Genomic DNA, 16,786 nt, shown 5'->3' with positions numbered 1-16,786 from the left:
ATATTTGTGACCTTCCAACCTGATGGAACCTTTCCTGAATCTAGGGAATTGTGGAAACAACACCAACACATTAGCAACCTCTTTAATGACCTTTCGATGAAGTCTTCTGGACACAGGACCAAGGCCTTGTCAGCCATGGCTCCATCAATTTGCTTGTTACTACTTGCCTCATGATTATAATTTTGCTCAGTTCCTCTCTCCCTTCTGCCTCCTGATTTACAGCTATGAATGGAATGGTTTTTGTGTCATCAATAGCAGAAGCTACACAGCAACTCTAAGGTTCCGCACATGCCAAATGGCACACCAACAAATTGACTTCCACGTTTGAAACATACATAAAAGACTTGTTAGACTGATTATTATTCTGCAAGGAGAAAGTGAGGTCTGCAGATGCTGGAGATCAAAGTTGAAACTTTATTGCTGGAACAGCACAGCAGGTCAGGCAGCATCCAGGGAACAGAGATTCGACGTTTCGGGCACAGGCCCTTCTTCAGGAATGAGCAGAGAGTGTTCAGCAGGAGAAGATAAAAGGTAGGGAGGAGGGACTTGGAGGAGGGGCGTTGGAAATGTGATAGGTGGAAAGAGGTCAAGGTGAGGGTGATAGGTCGGAGTAGGATGGAGGCGGAGAGGTCAAGAAGAAGACTGCAGGTCAGGAAGGCGGTGCCGGGCTGGAGGGATTCGGCTGAGACAAGGTGGGGGGAGGGGGGATGAAGAAACTGGTGAAGTCCAAGTTCATCCCCTGTGGTTGGAGGGTTCCCAGTCGGAAGATAAGACGCTCCTCCTCCGACCGTCGCGTTGTTGTGGTTTGGCGGTGGATGAGTCCAATGACCTGCATATCCTTGGTGGAGTGGGAGGGGGAGTTGAAATGCTGTGCTACAGGGTGGTTGGGTTGGTTCGTCCGGGTGGCCCAGAGGTGCTCTCTGAATCGCTCCGCAAGTAGGCGGCCTGTCTCCCCAATATAGAGGAGGCCACACCGGCTACAGCGGATGCAGTAGATGATGTGGGTGGAGGTGCAGGTGAATCTGTGGCGGATATGGAAGTTTCCTTTGGGGCCTTGGAGAGAAGTGAGGGGGGAGGTGTGGGCGCAAGGGAAGGTGCCGGGAGTGGAGGTTGGGTCGGTGGGGGGTGTGGATCTGACAAGGGAGTCGCGGAGGGAGTGGTCTCTACGGAAAGCTGATAGGGGAGGGGAGGGAAATATATCCTTGGTGCTGGGGTCTGTTTGGAGGTGGCGGAAGTGACGGCGGATGATGCGCTGTACATGGAGATTGGTGGGGTGGTAGGTGAGGACCAGTGGGGTTCTGTCCTGGTGGCGGTTGGAGGGGCGGGTAAAACACAGAAGCAAAGTATTTGTTAATTCAATCCGCCATTTCTTTATTATCTACTATTACCTCCCCATTCTCACTACATACAGAATCCACATCCTCTACATGCTGTTTTCCTTTCTTGTAGCTATAAATTCTCTTGCTATCCATTTTTACATTTCTACTCCTTTAGTCATTCTCTGCCATCCTTTATGTTCTGAGCAATCATCTGACCTGTCACTCATCTTTGTTCAGGTTTATGCTTTTCCTCATGTTTGATGCTTTCTCCCTTTTATTCTTTATAGTAGGATATACCTTTTTTTTTTAGATCAGATTACTTTACAGTGTGGAAACAGGCCCTTCGGCTCAACAAGTCCACACCGACCCGCCGAAGCGCAACCCACCCCTACCCCTACCCTTACATTTACCCCTTACCTAACACTACGGACAATTTAGCATGGCCAATTCACCTGACCTGCACATCTTTGGACTGTGGGAGGAAACCGGAGCACCCGGAGGAAACCCACGCAGACACGGGGAGAACGTGCAAACTCCACACAGTCAGTCGCCTGAGGCGGGAATTGAACCCGGGTCTCTGGCGCTGCGAGGCAGCAGTGCTAACCACTGTGCCACCGTGCCGCCCATACTTATTCTGAGTAGTCTGAAATATCCCTGAAAAAGTCTACTACAACTCTATTGATGTGTCTCTAGTATGCAGGTTCACTTCAGCTAACTCTATTTTCATGCCCACTTAATTGCTCTTACTAAATTTGAATGTTGTATTTATTTATTTGCAAATAGGAGACCCATGGATTTTGTTTTATGTTAGGAGGCACCCTCTGTTCCTAATATCTTTACTTAGCTTTTTCCTTTTACTTCCAGAACATTTTGAACTGAATCTGTTCCTCAATTGTATTATCAACCTGACATTTAAATGCGCACCATTTTCCTTCTTCATCTTCTTTTCTATCTTTTTCATTATGCAAAGAGCTCCGCCTTTATTTGTCCTATTGTTTCCCTTCAAGACATTGTATCCAAACTAGCTCCTGTTTAAAGGTAGCCCACAAGTTCATTACATTATTACATAGAAATATAGAAAGGGAGAAGAGTAGGCTACTCTGGGCTTCGAACCTGCTCTACCATTTAAGATGATCATGGCTGATCATCCAACTCAGTATCCTGTTCCCACTTCTGCCTCATACTCTTTGTTGCTTTGGCCCTAAGAAGTATGTCTCCCTTTTGCAAATGTTCAAAAGGGAGTCGCGGATTGAATTAACAAATACTTTGCTTCTGTGTTTTACCCGCCCCTCCAACCGCCACCAGGACAGAACCCCACTGGTCCTCACCTACCACCCCACCAATCTCCATGTACAGCGCATCATCCGCCGTCACTTCCGCCACCTCCAAACAGACCCCAGCACCAAGGATATATTTCCCTCCCCTCCCCTATCAGCTTTCCGTAGAGACCACTCCCTCCGCGACTCCCTTGTCAGATCAGCTACATTTGGCATCAGCTACTTTCTGTGGCAAAGAATTTCACAGGCTCACCACTCTGAGTGAAGACATTTCTCATCTTAGTCCAAAATGGGCTACCCAATATCCTTAAACTGTAACCCTTGGTTCCAATCACTCAATGGGAACATCATTCCTGTGTTTACCCTGTCTAGACCTGTTATAATTAGCCCCCTCTCTCATCCTTCTAAACTCCAGTGAATTTAGGCATTACTGATCCATTCACTCTTCATATGTCAGTCCGGCCATCCCAGGAATCAGTCTGGTAATCCTTTGTTGCACTCCCTTTATATATAGAATGCCCTTCCTCAGATAAAGTGACCAAACTTCTGCATAATACTCCAGGTGTGGTCTCACCAAAGGTCACTACAATTGCAGCAAAATATCCCAGTTCCTGTACTCAAATGCTTTTGCTATGGAGGCCAACGTCTGCATGTTTACTTTCTGTGACTGGTATACAACGGTACCTAGACATTGCTGCATCTCATCCTTTCACAATCTGTTGCTATTCAGATAATAATCCACCTTGCTATTTTTGCTGCTAAAGTAGATCATCTCATTTATCCACATTAACCTTTTTCTGCCATGCAATTGCCTCCTCACTCAACTGGGTCAAACCACAGTCAAGCATCTCTGCATCCTCTTCATAATTCACCCTTTCACCCAGCTTTGTGGTTGTCTGCAAACTTGGAGACATTACATTTAGTTCTCCTTTCTAAAACATCTCTATTGCAAAGAACTGAGGGAATTGCTTGCTAACCTTTGGCCATCTGAGTGAAATTTGTCCTCACTCCATTGAAATTTGCCTTCCTTAATTATTTTTCTCTAGATTTTTCTTTGACCTTTTCATAAGTAAACTAAAACATATGGTACTGTAATCAACTGTCCCCTAAATGTTGAACTTCTGATGCTTGATTCATTTGCCTCATTCATCCGCACAAGTTCCAGTAGTGTCTCACTCAGTGTTGAATTGGATATAGAAAACACTGCTTAATACTGAGAAATTTTATACTATTATCTCAGTATATATTAGGATCATTAAACATTTTTTAGTTATCAAACACCTTCCATAAATCCAAGTATAGCTAACTACGCTAATGTTTGCAACACCTTGTATTTTCCTTGTAAACTTATTCCTCCATATCTTTCTTGTTAGTTGGCAGCCTATAAAATACATCCAGCAGTGTTCCAGCAACTCTACCACCTCTGCCTCTAGCTGTAATCAGACATTCAATCATTGATCTTCTAGGATAGCTTCTCTCCAGCACTACCTTATCCTCAATTAGTATTTTTACAGACCTTTGTTCTTTTCTCTTTACATTTCCTAAACACCTTAAATTCAGTAATAGTTTTTCCTGCCTTTTTGTGATCCAAGTGTCTGTTATCACAGCATCAAGTTCCCCATGGCTATTACCATCTACATCTTACTTACTTAACATATTCCATGGCATTTTTGTGAGGCAGTGGTAGCATCCCTACCTCTAGATCAGGAGTCATGAGTCATTGAGATGTACAGTATTGAAACAGGCCCTTCAGTCCAACTCGTCTATGCCGATCAGATATCCCAACCCAATCAAGTCCCACCAGCCAGCACCTGGCCCATATCCCTCCAAACCCTTCCTATTCATATACCCATCCAGATGCCTTTTAAATGTTACTATTGTACTAGCCTCCACCACTTCCTCATTCCATACCCCTTAGGTCTCTTTTATATCTTTCCCCTCTCACCCTAAACCTATGCCCTCTAATTCTGGACTCCCCCACACCAGGGAAGAGACTTTGTCTATTTATCCTATCCATGCCCCTCATGATTTTATAAACCTCTATAATGTCACCCCTCAGCCTTTGACACTCCAGGGAAAACAGCCTATTCAGCCTCTCCCTATAGCTCAAATCCTCCAACCCTGGCAAAATCCTTGTAAATCTTTTCTGAGCCCTTTCAAGTTTCACAACAACCTTCTGATAGGAAGAGGACCAGAATTGCACGCAATATTCCAAAAATGGCCTAACCAATGTCCTATACAGCCGCAACATGACCTCCCAACTCCTGTACTCAATACTCTGACCAATAAAAGAAAACATACCAAACGCCTTCTTCACTATCCTGTATACCTGCGACTCCACTTTCAAGGAGCTATGAACCTGCACTCCAAGGTCTCTTTGTTCAGCAACACCCTCTAGGACCTTACTATTAAGTGTATAAGTCCTGCTAAGATTTGCTTTCCCAAAATGCAGCACCCCACATTTATCTGAATTAAACTCCATCTGCCACTTCTCAGTCCATTGACCCATCTGACCAAAATCCCGTTGTAATCTGAGGTAACTTTCCTCGCTGTCCATGACACATACAATTTTGGTGTCATCTGCAAACTTACTAACTATACCTATAATGCTCACATCCAAATCATTTATATAAATGAAGAAAAGTAGTGGACCCAGCACCGATCTTTGTAGCACTCCACTAGTCACACGGTCTAGTCTGAAAAACAACCCTCCACCACCACCCTCTGTCTTCTACCTTTGAACCAGTTTCTGTATCCAAATGACTAGTTCTCCCTGTATTCCATGAGATCTAACCTTGCTATCCAGTCTCCCATGGGGAACCTTGTCAAATGCCTCAATCCTCTTTGTTACTTCTTCAAAAAACTCAATCAATTTTGTGAGACATGATTTCCCACTTACAAAGCCATGCTGACTATCCCTAATCAGTCCTTGCCTTTCCAAATACATGATATCACTTCCGCCCCTCACATCATCGCTGATGTTACATGCTCAGTGACTTCCGCCCCCCCTACTGCCGTGTTTGCCACCACTTCCACCCCCACCAATGCCACTCACCTGCATTCGGCTGACATACCCCCCACAGATCCCACTGTCACCATCCTCGCCCCCCAGAACCTTGAGGGGAACACCACCCCTGCTCATGACTCCACCCCCATTCTCCCCACCACCACACCCACTCCAGTTACAGGCTCCTCCCCTATCCCAGCTCTACACCCACACCAGATCCTAGCTCCCAGCTCCTGCCCCACTGAACCCATCTCTACCTACCTCGACAATGTCCTATCCCCCCAGTCCAGGAGCTCCCCACATACGTTCCAGACACCACCCATGCCCTCCACCTCCTCCAAGACTTCCGTTTCCCCGGCCCCCAACGCCTCATCTTCACCATGGATATCCAATTCCTCTACACCTCCATCCACCATGACCAGGGCCTCCAAGCCCTCCGTTCCTTCCTCTCCCAACGTCCCCAACAGTACCCTTCCACCGACACCCTCATTTGGCCAAACTGGTCCTCACCCTTAACAATTTCTCCTTCGAATCGTCCCACTTCCACCAGACCAAAGGGGTAGCTATGGGCACCTGTAAGGGCCCAGCAATGCCTGTCTCTTTGTTGGCTACGTAGAACAGTCCATCTTCCATAATTACACCGGCACCACTCCCTACCACTCCCCACCTCTTTCTCCGCTACATTGATGACTGCATTGGCACCGCCTCGTGCTCCCGCAAGAAGGTTGAGCAACTTCACCAACACATTCCACCCTGACCTCAAATTTATCTGGACCATCTCTGACACCTCCCTCCCCTTCCTGGACCTCTCTATCTCCATTAATGACAACCAACTTGACACCGACATTTTTTACAAACCCACCGATTCCCACAGCTACCTGGATTACACCTCTTCCTACCCTACCTCCTGCAAAAATGCCATCCCGTATTCCCAATTCCTACGCCTCCGCTGTATCTGCTCCCAGGAGGACCAGTTCCACCACAGAACACACCAGATGATCTCCTTCTTTAGAGACCGCAATTTCCCTTCCCTCCAACGCATCTCGTCCACATCCCGCACCTCCGCCCTCAGACCCCATCCCTCCAACCGCAACAAGGACAGAACCCTCCTGGCGCTCACCTTCCACCCTACCAACCTTTGCATAAACCAAATCATCCACCGATATTTTCGCCACCTCCTAACGAACCCCACCACCAGGGATATATTTCCCTCCCCACCCCTTTCCGCCTTCTGCAAAGACCGTTCCCTCCGTGACTACCTGGTCAGGTCCACGCCCCCCAACAACCCACCCTCCCATCCTGGCACCTTCCCCTGCCACCGCAGAATTGCAAAACCTGCACCCACACCTCCTCCCTCACCTCCATCCAAGGCCCTAAAGGAGCCTTCCACATCCATTGAAGTTTTACCTGCACATCCACCAATATCATTTATTGTATCCGTTGCTCCCAATGCAGTCTCCTCTACATTGGGGAGACTGGACGCCTCCTAGCAGAGCGCTTTAGGGAACATCTCCGGGACACCAACACCAATCAACCACACCGCCCTGTGGCCCAACATTTCAACTCCCCCTCACACTCAGCCGAGGACATGGAGGTCCTGGGCCTCCTTCACCGCCACACCCTCACCACCTGACGCCTGGAGGAAGAACACCTCATCTTCCACCTCGGAACATTTCAACCCCAGGGCATCAGTGTGGACTTCACCAGTTTCCTCATTTCCCCTTGCCCCACCTCACCCCAGTTCCAAACTTCCAGCTCAGCACTGTCCCCATGACTTGTCCTACTTGCCTATCTTCCTTTCCACCAATCCACTCCACCCTCCTCTCTGACCTATCACCTTCTTTCCACCCCCATCCACCCATTGTACTCTTTGCTATCTTCCCCCACCCTCCTCCCCAACCTATCACCTTCATCCCCACCCCCATCCTCCTCTCATTTATCTCTCCACCCTTCAGGCACTCCGCCTGTGTTCCTGATGAGGGGCTTTTGCCTGAAACGTCGATTTTCCTGCCTCGGATGCTGCCTGAACAGCTGTGCTTTTCCAGCACCACTCTAATCCAAATACATGTACATCCTGTCCCTCAGGATTCCCTTCAAGAACATGCCCACCACCGATGTCAGGCTCACTGGTCTATAGTTCCCTGGCTTGTCCTTACTACCCTTCTTAAACAGTGACACCACGTTAGCCAACCTCCAGTCTTCCGGCACCTCACCTGTACTATCGATGATACAGATATCTCAGCAAGAAACCCAGCAATCACTTCCCTAGCTTCCCACAGAGTTCTAGGGTACACCTGAAATGGTCCTGGGGATTTATCCACTTTTATGTGTTTCATGACATCCAGCACTTCCTCCTCTGTAATATTGACATTTTTCAAGATGTTACCATCTATTTCCCTACATTCTATATCTTCCATGTCCTTTTCCACAGTAAACACTGATGCAAAATACTCATTTAGTATCTCCCCCATCTCCTGTGGCTCCAACAAAGGCCACCTTGCTGATCTTTGAGGGGCCCTATTCTCTCCCGCATTACCCTTTTATCCTTAATGTATTTGTAAAAACTGTTTGGATTCTCCTTAACTCTATTTGCCAAAGCTATCACATGTCCCCGTTTGCCCTCCTGATTTCCCTCTTAAGTATACTCCTACTGCCTATATACTCTCGTAAGGATTCATTTAATCTGTCTTGTCCATACCTGACATATGCTTCTTTCCTATTTTTAATCAAACCTTTTTCTTTAGTAATCCAGCATTCCCTACACCTACCAGCCTTTCCTATCACCCTAACAGGAATATACTGTCTCTGGGTTCTCGTTCTCTCATTTCTGAAGACTTCCCATTTTCCAGCCTTTCCTTTAGCTGCGAACATCTGCCTCCAATCAGCTTTTGAAAGTTCTTGCCTAATACTGTCAAAATTACCCTTCCTCCAATTTAGAACTTCAACTTTTAAATCTGGTCTATCCTTTTCCATCACTATTTTAAAACTAACAAAATTATGGTCGTTGGCCACAAAGTGCTTCCCCATCTCAGTCACCAGCCCTGCCTTATTTCCCAAGAATAGGTCAAGTTTTGTATCTTCTCTAATAGGCATATCCACATATTGAATCAGATAATTTCCTTGTACACACTTAACAAATTCCTCTCCATCTAAATCCTTAACACGATGGCAGTCCCAGTCTATGTCTGGAAAGTTAAATAAAAACACCCTATTATCCTTACAAATTTGTTTCTCAATTTCCCTCTGACTATTAGGGGGTCTATAATACAATCCCAATAAGGTGATCATCCCTTTCTTATTTCTCAGTTCAACCCAAATAACTTCCTTGGATGGATTTCAGAGAATATCCTCCCTCAGGACAGCTGTAATGCTCTCCCTTATCAAAAACATCACTCCCCCTCCTCTCTTATCTCCCTTTCTGTCCTTCCTGTAGCATTTGTATCCTGGAACATTAAGTTGCCAGTTCTGTCCATCTGTAATTGCTATGATATCCCAGTCCCATGTTCCTAACCATGCCCCGAGTTCATCTGCTTTCCATGTTAGGGTGTGGATTCAAGTTCCATCTGTTCTGGAGCTGTGCTGTAGTATCTCTGATCAGGCTGATTAGGAACTATTTTCCACACTCCATGCATATATGCATGTGCAATTTAGGACAAATTGCATTCCTACTTTGATATTATTTGTCTCTTGAATCTTTATGCATATATCATTTTTCTTCTCTAGTATTACTTCCTGACTCTCAAAACCATGGTAAGATAGTTTAGCTCTGCCCCAAGAGCACTGGCAAACAGCCTTGCAAGGACTTTGGTCGCAGCTCTGTTCTGGTACAAGATTTCTGGATTATAATAGGTCCCAGTACTTTCCAAATGTCCCAAGAATCTAATGTCCATGATCCAGCACAATCTCTCTACTCGTGTATTTTTCTGCATTATTAAAGGGTACTTACTTTGCTCGGCCAAAACAGAAATTCCTGTGCTAAATTTAATGGGTAATGAACAGGCAAAAGCAGTAAGCTCTGGAAAAAAAAAGGCTAAGGGTGAGTTGATCTTTTTGTCAAAATTAACTATGGTATGAATCATTTTGAAGAGTAATGTTTCAATATTTACAATTGGTCACCATGAATCTGCTTCTCTCCAGGTGTTGCTGCACCATTAATCCTTAAGTGGTATGAAATACTTTTAGGAGAAAGTGAGGACTGCAGATGCTGGAGATCAGAGTCAAAAAGTGTGATGCTGGAAAAGCACAGCAGGTCGGGCAGCATCCAAGGAGCAGGAGAAGGTTATCCCGAATGAAGGGCTTATGCCTGAAACATCAATTCTCCTGCTCCTCAAATGCTGCCTGACCTGCTGTGGTTTTCCAGTGCCTCACTTTTTGAGTCTGAACTACTTTTAGCCTTGTCTTTAGTGGGACAGAAAACTTAGACAAAACATTATGGAAGTATGGAATACATCAAATGAGAGATAATCTGTGTTTAAGAGATAATTGCATACATTTGAGAAAAATAGAAGACAGGTTGAGAAAGCAGAGAGATTAAATTAGAATAAATATTTGAAGCTGTTGTGATGGTCTCAATGGAATTTCTTCAGGACTGACATTTCTATGAAAATTGGATCTAGGAAACCACTAGACAATTTAAAAATAAGTTAAAAACTTACGTGATAAAGCTTAGAATTTGGAGTATTGCTATATGCCTCGTCTTTGGAGTCACTAGTTAGTTAGACAACACTATTTTGCACTCAGTTACACAAGTTTAAAGCATTCTGATTCTGCAACCTGTTAATAGGTTAGGGGTTTTCCTCATGTTTGACTACATTTTTAAAATACTAACTTGTGTACATGCTGTTATCTGTGCTATACTTTGTTTCAATTTATTCTTTTTACACTCCTTATCATTTGACAGGTATGGTACCTACAATAAAGGCAATATTTGTCAGCATGCTTTGACTAAGAACGGAGATTTAGAAGTTAAAGCGCCAAGAACCCTTGCCCTGACATCAGAAAATGTGTGTCTTGATCAAGTCCTCTTAACTCACCTGCAAGTGTGCAAGAGACTTCTCCAGGTAGGTCGGGATACAATTAAGTGCAATTATTTGTTTCCCGTCTTTTAGCCGTTTGACCCCAAAGATGTTTTCTCCTAATTCCACATTGATTTCTCTAAAAAGGAATTATTTGAGGTACATGATTACCTATTAGTGCATTGAATTTTGTTGATTCCGAGCTCACCTTTCTGCATTTCTTGGTAAATCTAAAAGAAAATTGAAGTGCTGCTTTTTGGACTGATGTGACATCACGTTTTATTTTCATTTACAAAACCAGTACATTTCAACTTATGATTAATATTAAAACATTTTACATTTTCAAAAGGTATGAAGTTTTCGATTACTGATCAACTGATTTCTCACAATTTTCAAATTTTAAAATATGAATGATAGGAATGCTAAGGAATAATGCTAAATGCTTAGATAAGGAGGGTAGAGTCACAGAGTATGCTCAAAAGTGTTCCAGTATGCAAGGGAGTACGGCTGTATATTTGTTTTTGTATTACAAATGGATTCACGCTTAGTTGGAACCATTCATCCACTTTAGGTTTTCATACATGTCTAAATTAATTTGGAGGAGCAGAAGATTCTCGATCTTATCTTTTGCTAAATGCCATTGTTTTTCCTGTAAGTCTGTTGGAACAGAGATAGTTACAAATATTGCATGTTGTACTTTAGATGTTCATAATCTGAGGGAAATAGGCTGATTGATACAACCTTGATATAATTCGTCCAGGTCCTAAATAGGAGGGAGAAAGGAAAGTATTTAACTAAGATTTTAAGATAACAGGAAACAATTGCATACAGTAATCTTTACAAAACAGGGGAAAATGGTTATGCAGTTGTTCATTATCCACACTGATACTTTAAAAGATAAGTCTAGTGACAAAACATGTAGCTTATAGCCAAACTTGAACCAGCAGAATCTATGTTCGACTAATTAAGTTAGTTCTGTGAAGTTGACACGAGGAATTATTACTTCCTATCCCCTCTGATGTCTTGACATAGTTGACTAGATAATCTTCTAGGAGAAAGTGGGAGAAAGTGAGCACTGCAGATGCTGGAGATCAGAGGGTGGGTGGGGCGAATAGATACGGAGGAAGATGGACAGGTAGGACAATTCAAGATGGCAGTGCCAAGTTGGAAGGTTGGATCTGGGATAAGGAAACTGGTGAAATCGACATTGATCCCATGTGTTTGGAGGGTCCCAAGGCAGAAGATGAGGCATTCTTCCACCAAGTGTTGGATGGCTATAATCTGCTGTTCAGCTTGGTAGGACTGAACTGACCTCACTTGGTTCCACTCTGACCAATTCAGTTTTAACTAGGCCATCATTAGAAATGCCTTTTTCTTTTTGATGGACCACTCAAAAATATTCAAAAGGTCTCTTCTCTGACTTTATTTTGTCCTTTGGTGACATCATTCACAAATATGTATTCAGCTTCCACACATATGCAAAGGACATCCAAACATCTCAAATGTAACAAATAAGCAAGGTGCTGATGGGAGGAAAGATCTCGTGACACTCTCTTTCACTAGGTTTAAAGTATTTGATGAGCTAATAGGATTAAAGGCAGACACGACCCCAGGACATAATGGCCTGCATCTAAGACTTTGAACTGAAAATCACTTCGGATATAGTGAAGGCATTGGTCAAAATATTCAAGATTCCAGTGGATTAGAAAACCACTAATGTGATGTTCAAGAAGGGAGGTGCAAGGAAAGCAGGAATCTATAGGCCAGTTAGTCTAATATCTATCATTGGGAAAAGGCTTGAGTTCATTACTAAGGAAGAAATAGCAGGAAATTTAGAAAAGCTTAATGCAATCAAACACAGGGTCAACATGGTTTTGTGGAACGGTAATCACATTTGATACATTTGCCAGAGTTCTTGAGGTATAACAAGTGGAATTGATAACGTAACTGGTAGATGTTGTATGTTTGGATTTCCAGAAAGTGTTCGATAAGGTGCCACACAAAAGGCTACTGCATAAAGTAGAAACAGACAGTATCAACAGTAATGCAGGAACATGGTTTAAGGATTGGTTAACACACAGAAACAGAGTTGGAATTAATACTTTGAGTTGGAAAGATGCCATAGGTTCAGTTCTCTGACCTTATTTACCATTATAGAATACGATTATTGAGTACAGGAGAGGCCCTTCAGCCCAGCAAGTCTGTATTGCCAAAATACACTATTAGAATCATAGAGTTACACAGCATGGAAACAGACCCTTCAATCCAACCAGTCCATGCCAACCATAATCCCCAAACTAAACTAATCCCATCTGCCGGCACTAGGCCCATATCCCTCGAAACATTTCTTACTCATGTACAAAGCTTTGGTTAGGCAACAGTTGGAATTTAAATGTTTTTTAAAATGTTATAACTGTACCCACAACCACCACTTCCTCTGGAAATTCATTCCAAACATGAACCACTCTCTGCATTAAAAAAAGTTGCCTCTCATGTCTTTTAAAAATCTTTCTTCTCTCACCTTAAAATTATGCCCCCTAGTCTTGAAATCCCCCACTCTAAGGAAAATACACCTATATCTATACTCTCATGATTTTATAAACCTCCATATGGTCACCTCTCAACCTCCTAGATCCCAGTGAAAAAAGTCCCAGTCTATCGAGCCTCTCCTTATAACTCAAATCCTCCATTCCCAGCAACATCTTGAAAATCTCTTCTGAACCCTCTCTAGCTTAATAATATTCTTCCTATTACAGGGCGAACTGGACTTAGCAGTCCAGCTGTGGCCTAATCAAAGCTCTGTACAGCTCCAATGGTATCATTGCTCTTTATAATATACGACAGAACTGGAAGTGTCCCATAAGCCTTTTGAATGACCCTTCTAACGTGTACTGCCACCTTCCAGGGATCTGTGAACAAACACCTCAAAATCCTCTGTTCCTCTGAGCTTCCATTCAATGATTATCCCCCTTTCTTTTCCTTCTTCCGAAGTGCATCATCTCACATTTATCAGAGATAAATTGCATCTGCCATGTTCTATCCATCTGACCAGTCTGTTTATGCCCTCCTGTAACCTAACATTGTTCTTATCACTGTCAATAACCCAGCCAATCTTTGTGCCATCCACAAATTTACTTAGCATATTCCACATTCTCATCTATATCATTTATGAATATCACAAACAATAAGGAACCCAGGATTGATCGCTGTGTTATGTGATTGCACAGCAGACTCCAGTCACATGAACAGTCTTCCATCTTCTTGGAGGAAGGGGCCAAGAGAAACATATCCAAATTTGCCAACAATACAAAAATACATCTGAGAGCATATTATGATGAAGACATAAGGAAGCTGCAAGGGCACACAGGCAGGTTTAGTGAGTAGGCAAAAAACTGGGCAGATGGAATTGAAGGTAGCAAAGTATGAGGTCATGCACTCTGCTAGAAAGAATAAAAAGACAGATTATTAGTTAAATGCAAAGAGACTCCAAGAAGCTGCAGTGCAGAGGAATCTGACCATTCTTGTGCATGAAACATTTCAAGTTAGCATGCAGATGTAGCAAGTAATTCAGAAGAAAAGTGAAATTTTGGTTTTCATTGCTGGGAGTTTGTAGTTTAAAATAGAGAAGTCTTGTCACAATCAGCATTGATGAAGCAACATCTCTTATACTGCGTACAGTTTTGGTCCTCACATATAGGAAATGATTTATTGACATTGGAGGCAGTTTAAAAGAGATTCACTGGGCTGATTTCTGTGATTAAAGGATTGACTTATTAAGAGTGACTAAAGAGGTTAAGTCCAGATTCATTAGGGTTTAGAAAAGCGAGAAGTGATCTTATTGAAACATACAAGAGTCTGAAGGGGCTTGATAGGGTAGAAGTTGAGATGATGTTTCCACAAGTAGCAGAATTTTGAACTAGGAGAAATACTTACAAAATAAAGGTGCACACATTTAACACTGAGGTGTGAAGGAATTTCTTGTCCCAGAAAGTAGTGAAGGGCTGGGATTCTCTATACCAAGCAGTTGTAGAGGCTAGATCACTGCAAGTATTTAAATAGGGGATAGCTCGATAAAGTTTTGAAATATTGGTGAACTGCAATGAGCTGGCTCAAAAGAGGAGTTCAGGCTTGGGACAGATCAGCTTTGAGTTTGTTGAATGGTGGGGCAGACTTAAGGGAATGAATGGTCTACTCCTGCTCCTTTTCCTATATTGTTAATTTTAGCTCTTTTTAACATTTGAAATAATAGTACTCAAGTCATTTCTTCATTCCCCATCATAAACTCTACGACTTTATCTACAACACCATCCTATCTCTGGCAACAAACGCAGGTTAAATCAGATTTTGTAACATTGGCATCGCATATAAGCTTTATTATCCCACTTTTGGCATGTGAAAGGGCTTGGGTTTCTGTTAAATAAAAGCAAAATACTGCAGATGCCAGAGATCTGAAATAAAAGCATAAAGTGCTGGAAAAACTCAGCAGGTCTGGCAGCACCTAGTTTGTCCAGCACACTGTTTTCATTTTTATTATGTGTCAGTGTTCATAGGGGTCTTTTGGATGTTTATGCTAATCAATTAACTTCTGTGACCGCAATTATACAAATCAGTTTATAACAATCTTGAACATTCAGTTCCTTAATCTGCATAATTCCTTATTTTACAGGATTAAACTGTGAGATGTCAATTTTATATATAAACAACATTTTTTCTGTTAAGATTAAACATAATAAATTCATGATATTTAGTATCTAGTTTTAAAACACTTATACTACTCTGTTTCTAGGAGACACCCCATAAATAATTTGATTTATGTTTCAGAGATTTACATCGACTGGCTGTGTACCTGTCCTTCAGAGCTACATATTAGAGGAACTCTCTCAACAGATCCTGGTTTTGGAAACGCTAGCTCTCATTTGTGAGAAGTCACAGAATATTAAATCTGTGGAAGAAGGTTTGTATAAAAAGACCACAATGATGGGCAGTTCACCAAGATTTATTTTGGAACATCATTCAAAAATTGTTTGGAGAGAAAGATTTATATCATGAAAAAGAAAACTCTCCAATGGTTTAGAGTCCAGATTGTTTGAAATAACAGGGCTAATGTATTAACAGACAAAATGTCAGGACTACATAGCTTCAACAGAATTGCATACCAAAGAGATCCTACTTTTAATTTATAGATCCAACCCTCTAGATAATTTTTAATGGCTTTTAAAATTGAAAAGTAAACATTTTCTAACATGAGTTACAGTTGTACAGTATTTGTTGTGGATATTCATATTATCTTGTCCATTATTGTATGACATTATTTCCTGTAAATGTCCCTATAAAATATTTATCTTTCATTTTATGAGTTACATTGTAGTTGATCACTTTAAATTCCCTGAATGATTTGTTTCTTTTTAAAGTAGAAATTTCATATCAATCCATTTGCCTCACCTGGCTTAACTTGGGTTATACAATTTGGCTCTTACAGCAACATTAACTTCCTAATTAAAAGAAACAATATCAAGATGAATCATTTTAAAAAGTATCTTGCACTTGAGCAGTTTGCAATGTCTTACTTCTGAATTGCTGTTAAGCAAAGAGCAACATAATTCTGTGATACTAAAGTTAGAACTCAAAAACGTTAATAATTATCAGCATTGTGTTTGTTTAAAACGTGGAAATTAGTTGTTGTATAAATTGAGTGATACTTTTAAAAATTACTTAATTTCTGAAAATATTCTATCAATCAATGTTAGATTTAACACAGTATATAAATGCAAATCTTTAGAATCATATGGTACATTGGCATTGTATATAAACTTTATTATCCCACTTTTGGCATGTGAAAGGGCCTGGGTTTCCGTTAAATAAAAGCAAAATACTGCAGATGCTAGAGATCTATTCGGCCAATCAAGCCTGCACTGACAAAATCTACTTTAAATCTGTAGTGGTCTGACTTTCTAGCTTTGGATGTTATGACATTTCAAATGCTCATCCAAGTACTTTTTAAAACGTTGTGAGATTACTACCTCAACCATCTTCCCAGGCAGTCTATTCCACATTCCCACCTCTGTCTGGGTGAAAAAAGAAATCCTCTAAATCTTTCACTTTAAGATTAAACCCCAATGCATTGAACCTCCACTGAGGGGAACAGATGCTTTCTTCCCACCCTGTCCA

General features: G+C 42.2%; 1 protein-coding gene across 5 annotated transcripts in view; it reads left to right on the top strand.

Moving 5' to 3' along the window:
• ripor3 (RIPOR family member 3) overlaps positions 1-16,786 on the top strand; it is a 237,847-nt gene that overhangs the window by 191,061 nt on the left and 30,000 nt on the right. For all 5 annotated transcript variants that reach the window (XM_087994934.1, XM_087994936.1, XM_087994935.1 and 2 more), the window contains exons 15-16: positions 10,504-10,663; positions 15,440-15,572. In XM_087994934.1, the coding sequence (XP_087851060.1) occupies positions 10,504-10,663; positions 15,440-15,572 (293 nt within the window). The remainder of the gene's footprint in view (positions 1-10,503; positions 10,664-15,439; positions 15,573-16,786) is intronic.

The sequence above is a fragment of the Chiloscyllium plagiosum genome, unplaced genomic scaffold (assembly GCF_037043375.1).
Source record: "Chiloscyllium plagiosum isolate Xiang-an unplaced genomic scaffold, Cpla_swu_hap1 HiC_scaffold_15, whole genome shotgun sequence".
Lineage (NCBI taxonomy): Eukaryota > Metazoa > Chordata > Chondrichthyes > Orectolobiformes > Hemiscylliidae > Chiloscyllium > Chiloscyllium plagiosum.
The sequence above is the reverse complement of the archived record's forward strand: the minus strand, read 5'-3'. Positions and strand labels throughout refer to the sequence as shown.